Raw genomic sequence first — 11,025 nt, forward strand, 5'->3', positions numbered from 1 at the left:
TCGGCCTGGCGACGGGAGCTAGTGGCCCGGCGGGCCCAGGAGGGCCTGGTGGCGGCGCAGGCGTACGAAGCTACCCGGTGATCCCGGTGCCCAGCAAAGGCTTTGGGCTCCTGCAAAAGCTGCCCCCACCACTTTTCCCCCATCCTTACGGCTTCCCTACGGCCTTCGGCCTATGCCCTAAAAAGGACGACCCGGTATTAGGCGCGGGCGAGCCAAAGGGCGGTCCTGGCGCTGGGAGCGGCGGCTACGTGAGCCCGGACTTTCTGAGCGAGGGCAGCTCCAGCTACCATTCCGCTTCGCCCGACGTGGACACCGCGGACGAACCCGAGGTGGACGTGGAATCCAACCGCTTCCCCGACGACGAGCGCGCACAGGACGAGACCGAGCCCTGCGCACCCAGCGCAGGGGGTGGCCCAGACGGTGAACAGCCCACTGGACCCCCTTCCGCCACCTCCTCTGGAGCGGACGGTCCCGCAGACTCTCCCGACGGCGGCAGCCCCCGCCACCGGCGCCGCCTCGGGCCACCCCCAGCTGGCCGGCCCTCATTTGGGGACTTGGCCGCCGACGACGTGGTGCGGAGACCTGAGAGGAGCCCGCCAAGCGGCGGCGGCTACGAGCTGCGAGAGCCTTGCGGGACCCTAGGAGGCCCCGCGCCGGCCAAGGTGAGCCCCGCGCCCGCCCCGCAGGTGGCGCCTTCCCACTTACCCTGTGCCTGGCTGGGCTGCGGGGCCGGGCGGAGGACGGGAATTTTGTTCCGCGCAGGCGTGGGAGCAGCAGGCCCAGGCCACTCTCTGCAGGCCCAGCCTCTGGCGCGCTGCGAAACTGGGCCCACCCGCACCCTCCAGTGAGGGTTTCGAAGGCAAGGGAAGCTGGGGGCGGGGGAAGGACTGGGGAACGTGTGTGCTTTGTTTTTGTTGATGGGAATGGGGAGGAGACCGGCAGAGACTGCCAGATACAGAGACAGAAAAGGGGTGTGGAGGAAGAAAGACGAGGTAAGAAAGGAACTCAGAGCCAGAGAAAAGCGCTCGCCCGGGTGGGCATCAGAGCCCCAAGGAAGAGGAGAAGAGAGGACAGTGTGGCCTTTCCCTGAGTCCGGCCCCAGCAGTACCGGGTCCCTGGAATCTCCCACCACCCCAACTCGCAGTTTTCCGAGTCTCTTCGCACTCCCGCCTTGGGAACCACAGGGTTCGTTGCTGGGAAGCTGTCTCCGGACCGCGTGCGGGGCGGGAGGGGGGCTCTCAAGTTGGCAGGGCCGGGGCTTGAGGGGCAAGATGCAGCCAGGCTGGAGTCGTTGGCCATTTTGAAAGTGAGTGCGCATACCTGTACATTCGGTTCATTAAAACACGAATCATTAACCGGATGCGAAAGGCGTCATTTGTGCCGGGGACGGGGTACCGGCGGGAGAGAAAGTGCCTAAAAGAAGCCGGGTGCAGAGGGTGGAGGACACTTTGAACGGCCCTTGGCTTGGAAGCCGCTTTGTGTTTAGAGTAATTTTCCCGCGGGGGCTAATAATTATCCTGAATCCACAAGGGCGCAAGGGTGCGCCGCGTGCGTCGCTGTGCCGGCTCAAGTCCTGCGGACGCACCAACCTCTGCCACCCCCTCGGCTTTCCCTCTTGGCCGCGGGGTAGGGCTGGGCGTCTTCTGGCCGCCGCAGGGCGCTCCCCTAATCGCCTGTCATTTCTCGGCCGCCGCAGGTGTACGCGCCCGAGAGAGATGAGCACATGAAGAGCGCGGCGGTGGCGCTGGGGTCCGCGGCCTCCTACCTCTGCACCCCCGAGGCCCACGGTAACGCCTGTCGCGGCCGCTGGCCACTGTAATGGGGGGACCGCAGACAGAGGGCCGGGGTCAAGGAAAGCCTGTTAAGAAAGACAAGGAGAGAGACGCAGAGAAAGAGGGAGAGGGAAAGAAAAATAATGAAAACAAGGAAGCTAAGCTAATACTCCCAACAACTTTCAACCTTTGGTTACTTAAAAACAACAATGACAACACGCCCTCTGCACCACGCGCACACACATGCTGCAGTACACCCAGACACGGAGTTAAACCCTTAACAAAATCACGCCCGACACCCCTGCAAGGCCTCTCATTTATTCAGCAAGTGTGTTTAGCCGCGGAGTCCCCTTTGGCTAGGCCGGATGCGGGCGGAGGATGGGGGCACATGGCCGCGCGCTTGGGTACCCCAGAAGCGCCAGGGTAGCTGAGGCCCAACGCTGGGTGGTGGGGGCCGCCCTGCACTTGCGCGCCTTACCAGGTTCCTCGCAGAGGAGGGGTTGGGGGCCGCGGAAATTCGGGCAGATCGAGGCAGCCGAACCCCGGACGATGTCCCCCTACCCACCCCGAAGGTCGCAGCCTGGGTCGCGTTCTCGGCAAGAGTCGCGCGGACAGACCGGGCGGCCACGCGCGCTCGCGGTGCCCCAGTATCTGCGCGCGATGTAGGTCGCTGGTCCCTGGTGGGCTCGGCTGCTGATCTTGCTCTTTTCCAAGGGGCTGGGGCGGGGGCGTGAAGCCCGGAGATGAGCAGACCACGCGCGGGGGTCGGAGTGGGGGTGCCCGGCCCAAAGCCTCAGGGCGCGCGCCTGGGCGCACAGCCGGGAACCAGAGGCGGCCACGACGCTTTTAATTAGGGCTCGGGTGCCCCGACCGCGGCAGCTCCGGCAGTATCGGGGTCACGGTTTCTTTGCCTCTCCTTGAAACTCGGTTTATTGCCTTCAAGAGCCAGATAAAGAAGACAATCACTCGCCCGCCGATGATTTGGAAACGAGGAAATCCTATCCAGACCAAAGGAGTATCTCCCAGCCAAGTCCTGCAAATACAGACAGAGGTGAGCCAACCCTTGAACCCATCGCTCCCCACCGCACCCGGGAGCTGGGACCCAGGTCGCCCACGTTCCCAGAGGCTTGCGAGAAAGGTTTTTAATCAAGTGTAAGTGGCTGCCAGTTTTCTTCCTCGGCGAGCAGATAAATATTTAATGCGAGCAGGGTGCAGGCCAGGTTTTCTGCCTCCTTGATGTATTTGAGGTTTTTTCAGGTAAGGGCAGAGGATGTACTGAAAGGAAATGGAGGGACGTCCTCACCCACATAAAATAGGTCAAAGGGCACTTCCTGCCCTTAGATGGCCCATCTTCCCTGGGCCGTCTCCTCCAGGGGTCACTCTTCTACTCCCTACCATGATGTCTTAGAAGGTGGGTAGTACCGGATGCCTGTAACTGTCTCCTCTAAAGGCAGAGGGTCTAGGGTAGGTCCCTGACTCCATGTGGTTCCTGAGAAGCCCACCCCTCCCCTCTCAAGGGCTCTCCCAGGACAGAACCCCTCTTATCTGCCCTTGTATCCCAGGCGAAGATGGGCTTACCTTGGATGTCACAGGAACTCAGCTGGTGGAGAAAGATATCGAGAACCTGGCCAGAGGTGAGGCTAAATTTGTGAAAACGGTGTACACTGTGCCTGAGGGTGATGGATCATTCCTGTAGAGGGGTGTTATCCGTGTAGGGGGTGAGTGTGGAAAGACATGGCCTTGGGGGGATCAGTTTTCCTTTCTTTGGGTGGAAAGTATGATCCTCTGGACACATTACCCTGGCACAGAGGTATGTATGTGTGGGTGAAGCATGGGAGTAAAACAAACCCCCAGAAGTTTATTGGAAGTTGGTTTCCCAAGGCCCAGGTCTGTCTGAATAGCCTTGCAAGAAAGAGAAATGAATAACGATGATGAGAACTTTTGATGCCTGTGGACAATCAGACAGGACAGTCTGGGTCCTCTAAACTCAATGGAAAACAGGACTTCAATGCAAGATTGCAGGGAAGTATTTATTTTAGGAATGTGAGAGGTGTTTTTCTTTCTCCTGGAATTGACATATAACCACCTCCACCTTACCCTAAATGGAGTGAGGATGGAGCTTGTTTGCAGAATGGGGATCCCTGGGGGTTACTGCTCAGCCTGTAAGGAGGAGACTATGGTTTGAGGTGCAGAGTAGGGGAGTCTCTAGCCCCACTTTGCCCTTCTACCTTTCATTCTTGCATTTCAAAGGAGCCTCTTCTGGTGGAGGGCCCAGATACCCATGACCTCATGGTCAGGGCAGGTGCCACATCTATCCCTCTGGAGTTGGTTCTGAGGGTACTCACAGAGGCCTCTACACCTAGCTCCCTGTCCCTCAACTAGCCCATAGATGGTCTTCGGAATTGGTGGCAGGAGGAAGACAAGCATTGGTGGTCTTCCATTCTTCCTAGTTACAGAATTACAGGAAATGCCATTACCTTCAAAATCATTGGTGCTTTATAGTGAGGGTTCTTAGCATGGATTTGGCAGTCTTCAGACCTCCTGAAATTGTAGGCAAACTGTTGTATGTGTATTTTTCTGGGAAAGGTGTCCAAGGCTCTGACCAAAGCCTCCCTGATTTATATGGAAAGGGTGGGGGTGGGGGAGGGTCTGTCACTTGAAGTGGGAAATCAAGTTTCTGTGGGCCAGCTTCTTAGATTAGGGAGTTAGGAACAAGTTAAAGCAGTTGCCCAGCTGCATAGTTCCCGGAGCCAGGGCTTAGATTCCACCATCCTGAATTTATTCTCCTGGGCATCCTATCCCACAGCCCAGTTTCTTCACCCAAATCCTTTGAATGCAGTTGGTAAAGCCAGAGAGTGGAGGGCCTCCACCTACTGGTCATCCTCCTCAACTCTCCTCTCAGGGTTGTTGGCCAAGGCCGAACCTGGGTGCTTTCTAGGTCCCCTGAGCTCCAAATAACCCTGCTTTACCTCCCACTTTTCCCCTTTCCCAGACGAATTGCAAAAACTGCTCCTGGAACAAATGGAGCTCCGCAAGAAGCTGGAACGGGAATTTCAGAGTCTCAAAGGTACCCACTGCCATCCTGCCTCATCCCACCTCGTCACCGAGCCTTCCACCAGGGTGCCCCGACCTACTCCGAAAGCCAGGTGCCAGGCAACTGGCACTAGGCGCCCTGCAGGAGCCAAGAAACTGTCCTTTTCCAGGGTTGTCGGCGAATGGCTGGGTGGGAGTGGGGGTAGGGGTGAAAGCGGGGGGAGGGGGGCAGGGAGTGAGGAAGTGGAGCTGGGGGAGGGGGCTGTGCGTAACAGCTCTCACTTAATCAATTTGCACAGATAATTTTCAGGATCAAATGAAGAGGGAATTGGCTTATCGAGAAGAAATGGTGCAACAGCTGCAAATTGTCAGAGGTAAGACGGGAGTCAGGTGAGCGCGTGCACGGGCCGTAACTGCCTCTCGTCTGGCAGGAGCCGCAATGTTGGCTCAGTCATTTGGATTTAAATTGAAGGTAATTTAACAATTATTTTTTTTATTTAATATCCTTTGTATACTCTGATTAGCCTCAGAATGGCAAGCGAGCCCAGCAAACGGCTTGCAGGCATCATTACATGGAGTGATTGAACTTCTTATCGCGGCAATTTCCATGGTTTCTAAATTAAAAATCGAGGCGTAAAATTACCTGGGAAGTAATGCCTAAGTTTGCTTTAATTTTGGTTAGATCCGTCTGCCTCTAAGCGCCATCCCAGGCCATTTCCTTCCTCCGCCAGTCTGCAGTTAGGAGCTCCGGTACCCCCTCCCCCGTCCCTGGAGTGGTGTCTGCGCGGAGCTGCGCCCTGGGGAGAGGAGGAAGCTTGGGCTGTGACCCCGGCCTTTCGGAGGGTGGTCTGCGTTTCCTGACTGGCCCCTCCTCTTGTCTTCCAGATACCCTGTGTAACGAACTCGACCAGGAGCGGAAGGCGCGCTACGCCATCCAGCAGAAATTGAAAGGTGCGGAAGCCAGGAAACAAAAAATAGGAGGGGTGCTGGGTGCCGGCCGTGCTGTCGAGTGAATGAATGAATAGTGGGACTAGTGAGGAAGGCCACGATCCACATGGATCAGAATCTGAGAGGGAGAAAAGTGGAAACTGATTTTAACGGGAAGATTATTCTACGATGGTGGGGTAAAGAAAGCCACTTGGGCTTTGGGCGCCAGAAAATCTGCCTTCTAGTACCAATTCTGGCTTTGAGCAGGCTGACCCCTCTCTTACTGTGCCTCAGTTTCCTCTTCTGTAAAATGGGGCTACTGAACCAGAGCAGTGGTTCTAAATCACCAGCCTTTGTCCTACCTTCCTGCCTTCTCCTGATCCGCTGCGTTGAGATTCCCTGACCCCAAAGGGTTGGGTAAGGTCGGGGAGGGGAAAGGGTGGACTGCGCGGTGAGGTCAGTCAGGAGAGGAGCCCAGAGTGACCCTCGCGACTCTCTCCCCAGAAGCCCACGACGCCCTGCACCACTTCTCCTGCAAGATGCTGACGCCCCGCCACTGCACTGGCAACTGCTCCTTCAAGCCCCCGCTGTTGCCCTAGGGCCGGCCTGGCCGCACCCCTGCGCCCTCAAGCCATGCTGCTCCTTGTAAATACCCGCTGCCGCGGCGGCCCTGAGCGAGGAACAAGCCATTCGGACCCGACCGATGTAAATACAGCCGCCCGTCCGCCCGCCTTCCTCCCGGGCTCCCGGACCTTGCCCGCCCCCTCCCGGGCGTCCCAGTCCAGGGCGCCGGCTTGGTTTCCAAGTGTAAATACCGCCTCGCACCTCAAATCCCCCTACCCCGTTTGAACTCTAGGGCATCGGACCTCAAGGGGTTAAAACTGGACAGACGGGGGCGGGAGGGGAGAGAGCCCCCTCCCTTTGTATAGCCTTGAACCGGATTGTGAATACAATGTAGCAACTTCACTGGCGCCTGCCCCGCACTCCCCGTCCCGTCCACTTCTGAAACTCCTGTTCCTAATGACAAAGTGGCTATGTGCAATGGATATAAATGTACTGTGAGTCTCTCGGTTCAGTATTAGGTTCACTTTAATTTATTTATGCTGTAAGTTATTTTTGCTTCCTTCTCCTGGACCCACTTCCAGTCCCGTTTTGCATTCCCCTTTGGATTTTGCTTTGTCTATTTTTTTGTTATAACCTCTTGATGTAACAGCACTTTAAAAGGGCGACAACTGACTCACGAGATGGCAACCACCTGGAGCCTGTTTGGGGAGACCACCCTATACCCTTGACTTTCGTTTTTAATAATTACAATAAAAAAAAAGATGTCACTTCTGGGGCTACGGAGATGGGAGTGCATCGGCGGAGAGGGGCGGGCGGAGCACTGTGCAACAGGTGGGGGTGGGAGCAGCCTGGCGGGTTCTGGGGCGCCCGGGGTCAGAATCGGGCCTGCTCAGGTGGGCAGCAGCGAGCACTCAACCTCTCCACTGTCCCCTCCAGACACACTCAATTTTCCCCCACAGAGCACTCCCTCGCCGCGTTTAGGACCCTCCCTTGGGCCCGTGATGGAGGAGGGGCATTATGTCATGGTCCTTAGAGCAGAGGTCCCCGGCCCTTTCTTCAAGCGCTCGAAGGCGCCGAAGGTTCATCCATGCCCATTTCCACGCCTGCCACATCGGGGAAGTTACTTCCGGGGCGCTCACAGACAGGGCTCCCTGCCGGGAATCCTAGGTTCAACCAGAATTGTCCCTTTAAATGGCGCGGGCACCGCCGGCCCGGCCTGGGGGCGCTGGGGCGGGGTGGAGGTCGCAGCGCGTAAGGTGGGTCTACGCCCGGCAGGCCTGGAAAGGAAGGCGGGACTTGGAGAGCTCGGTCACAGGCGGCCTCCCGTCTGCCCTGCCGCTACCCGAAAGGAGGGACCCCGGTCCGCATTTTCTGTTCGGTCCATTTTAGTCCGAGAAGGGCTAAGGACTTGCCAGGCCTCCGCTGGGGCGTCCGACATCCGGGTCGCGGTTGGCAAGGCCTCCCAGCGGCCTCAGTTTCCACAGCGCACCTCCCGCTTGGGCTAGAGACGATGTTGCAAACTGCAGAACACTCTTTTTGCGGGGAGGAGAGTGTGGATGGAGTGGGAGAGAGCGCACGGCACTGGGAATCATTCAGCCTTGGCTTCCATTTCTCGCCCTCGGCTGGCTAGTGGGGGTCCGGGGTTGCGCCCTTCTTTTATCTTTCCTGGGTCTCTGTTTCGGCCTCTGTGAAATAACACGCAGGCCTCCGTCCATGCGGCTCGTAGAAAGCGGACGGCAGGCCCCGTGCCACCGGCGAGCGGCTCGGGACCAGGAGCCCTGGGCTGCAGGGACCGGGAAGTTTCGTGGCGGGTTGTCTTGGTGGGCTTCGGACAGAGCCGGCGAATAGGGGCGCGCTCTGGGCCTCCCCGAAGCTGCGCAGACGGGGAGTCCAGCTGCGCGGTACAGCCGGGAAGCCAATCCCTAGAGTCCTTTGCGCTGGGGGTCGGAGGCTTGGCGTCCCAGAATGTTCCAACGGCTAAGCCCAGAGAGGACACGAAGGAGGTAACAATGTTGAGGGCGCCCGGCCCACCGCGAGGCAACGCCTCCGGACATACCATCCCTAGGCAGGGTCCCTCTAAGGAGCGGGAACGTTTCATATGCATGGGACCCACCAGATCCGTTCTCCGCTGGACCCATGGCGAAACTGAGGTCCAGAGAGGAAGAGACTGGAGACCCCAGGGCGCGCCAGGGCCCGTGGAACTGCGACAGGGCGGGACAGTGCTGGTGTGGGAGTTTGCCGGCGCCTTTCCCCACCGCGGATTGCACCTTTGGAAGCCGCACTTTTCTTCCCTGTAAAATGGGCATAACTATTACCACCCAGGCAGGAAGTTCCCTGGCTGCGGCCCGACAGAGGAGCCTGGCAAATGCTCCTTCCCAACCTTCCTTCCCAATTCCCCCCAAAGTGGAAAAACTCCTAGGCGGCTGGGGCCTTCCGGAAGGGACGCCTCATTTGGGCCGGAATCTCTGAGGACTGGAGTCGTAGGCGGCTCCGACCCAGAAAGCTCAGTCGCAAAAACCCTCCTGGGCTTCGCGTCCCTTTAGAAGTGGTTTGTTCCCCCCAAAATGTTAATAACCAAACGATTGGTATGGATGTAATTATCAATAATTATACGAAGTATTGCTGATTGCGGGGCTCGTAGCTACTTTAATTAGTTTACCAGATTCTAATTAAGTTAAATGAAACATTAATAGGGAAAATATGCTTTAAAAAAAAAACCCGGGATTTAAAAAAAGTCTATTTCTCGCCACAATGTTGCCACCTTGCGACAGATTTTAGGCATTACAGCCAACGCCCGAATGCCCAGACTAGGGTGCCTGGGCTCCCAGGGAGAACAAGTGGGGCCTGGAAGTTGGGAGGAGGCAGTTGAGCACAGAATGTCCTCCGGGCTGTTCTCCTGGGGTGTTTGGTTTGGCCTGGTCCCCAGCGGTGCCTACAGGAGGTCTGGCTCTGGAGTCCTAGGTCTGGGATAAGGGACCAGAGCGCACGGAAGCCGGGAGCCCTCTTATTCAGAGGAAACCGGGACCCCTCTTGGGCGCCGCAGTGGGACAGATTATCTCTATCCCCACCTGTCCTGGCAAATCCAGAGTGAGAGACTGAGTAAAGCTGGAGCCACCGTTGGAGACAGCATCAAGTGGTTTTATTTTTCACCCCCATGGGAGAAAGCAATAAGTTCCTCCCCATCTCCATTTCCTCTGCAAATCAGGGTAACCTGTGTACTAAAGCACCACTTATTAGACCCCTCAGCTCCTGGAACACAGGTGACTCCGTGTTCTAGTGGCACTCTGTTCATGAGGCTAGCAGGGCACTCACCTCCCTTTGTTATTCTTGGTTGTTTAAGTGTCCGTTGCCCTAAGAAAGTAAGTTGACAGCAGGGGTCACACCTTGCTCTTCCTTGCAATCTACAACTCAGGGCCCAGGACTCCACAGGCACACAACACATGTCTAGATGAATGGCCTCCAACTTTGTGGTTCATCTAGGTGCTGAAAATGTCTAAGGGAAGGAATCCCTAGGTGCTTCTGGACAACAGCCACTGAGAAGCAATTAAGCTTATTTGCATAAGTTTAATTAAACAGGTTTACTGCTCAGAAAGAAGATCCTTCATCAATAGGATTAGTTTTGGGAGCAGGTGTCAGGTAAGTGATTGTCAACCTAGAAAAGGAAAACTTTGTTTCTATTCCAACTATGTCCTAAAGAGGGTACTCCTTCACTCCGTCATATTTTTCCAGGTCACTGGCACACAGGTCCACCCATTCCTAGCTACCCTGCTCTAAAGTCTTGATCCATTGCAAACATGTGACTCCTGCCTTGCATTCAGAATACCAACAAAAGCAGAACTGGATCTGCGTGCTCTTCCCATGAATTCTAAACAGCCTCATCTCCTCTCTTCATCCTCAGATGTTTGGCTAAGAGTACAAACTCTGGAGCCAGATTTACTGAGGTCTCAATGCTGCCCTGCCATTGATGAATGACACTGGGCAAGTTGTTGAATCTCTCTGTGCCTCAGCTTCCTCATCTATAACACAGGGAAATGAACAGTACCTACTTCATAGAACTGTTTTCTGTTAATATGTGTAAAGCACTGAGAACAGCTCCTGGCATACAAGAAGTGCTATTGTATAGGTGTTTGCGAAGATTGCAATTCCCTCTGAGTTCACTTTCCTGAGACTCAAGCCACGAGTGCTTTTAAGGAGTCCCAGAATGGACCCCAGGCTGTTACCTTCCTCTCCTCCAGGGGCCCAGAAAGGAGGACAAACCAGTGCTTTTTCAAGCCTGGACTATTGAGCTTTCTGGAGACACGTTCATTAGAATCTGCAAGCACGCAGGTTGGAAAGGCATCCTGCAATGCCAATGCATTGACTCTATGTGTCCAAAGAGGCTAAGACTTGCCCAAGTTCCCTCAGCAGGTGAGTGTAGGGTGAGTGCAGAGGAAAGAAAGTCAGCCAGGTCTTTGGATTTTCTGGGACTAGGAACTGCCTGTGTCTTTCAGAATTTCTGTTATGAGACAAGTTTCTTTTCTTTCTTTCTTTCTTTTTTTCCCAGGAGAGACGGGGCTTCAACTTGTTGGTCAGGCTGGTCCCGAACCCCTGACCTCGGGATCCTTTCACCTCAGCCTCCCAAAGTGCTAGGATTACAGGCGTGAGCCACCGCGTCCGGACCCCTTCCTTCCTTCCTTCCTTCCTTCCTTCCTTCCTTCCTCCCTCCCTCCCTCCCTCCCTCCCTCCCTCC

The 11,025-nt window shown here is 56.2% G+C and overlaps 2 protein-coding genes across 2 annotated transcripts in view; one reads left to right on the forward strand and one right to left on the reverse strand.

Moving 5' to 3' along the window:
- SKOR1 (SKI family transcriptional corepressor 1) overlaps nucleotides 1-6,331 on the forward strand; it is a 13,803-nt gene extending 7,472 nt beyond the window's left edge. The window contains 9 exon segments of the mRNA XM_011968705.1: nucleotides 1-420; nucleotides 532-662; nucleotides 1,697-1,787; nucleotides 2,716-2,823; nucleotides 3,335-3,406; nucleotides 4,765-4,839; nucleotides 5,105-5,179; nucleotides 5,691-5,756; nucleotides 6,237-6,331. The exon segment at nucleotides 1-420 is cut by the window's left edge and continues 7 nt beyond it. Of these exon segments, the coding sequence (XP_011824095.1) occupies nucleotides 1-420; nucleotides 532-662; nucleotides 1,697-1,787; nucleotides 2,716-2,823; nucleotides 3,335-3,406; nucleotides 4,765-4,839; nucleotides 5,105-5,179; nucleotides 5,691-5,756; nucleotides 6,237-6,331 (1,133 nt within the window).
- Nucleotides 6,332-6,803: 472 nt separating this feature from the next.
- LOC105530943 overlaps nucleotides 6,804-11,025 on the reverse strand; it is a 4,960-nt gene continuing 738 nt past the window's right edge. The window contains exons 2-3 of the mRNA XM_011968692.1: nucleotides 9,609-9,948; nucleotides 6,804-8,273 (exon numbers count right to left, since the gene is read on the reverse strand). Of these exons, the coding sequence (XP_011824082.1) occupies nucleotides 7,885-8,273; nucleotides 9,609-9,738 (519 nt within the window). The 5' untranslated portion in view covers nucleotides 9,739-9,948 and the 3' untranslated portion in view covers nucleotides 6,804-7,884. The remainder of the gene's footprint in view (nucleotides 8,274-9,608; nucleotides 9,949-11,025) is intronic.

This window comes from Mandrillus leucophaeus, unplaced genomic scaffold (genome assembly GCF_000951045.1).
Source record: "Mandrillus leucophaeus isolate KB7577 unplaced genomic scaffold, Mleu.le_1.0 Scaffold12, whole genome shotgun sequence".
NCBI lineage: Eukaryota > Metazoa > Chordata > Mammalia > Primates > Cercopithecidae > Mandrillus > Mandrillus leucophaeus.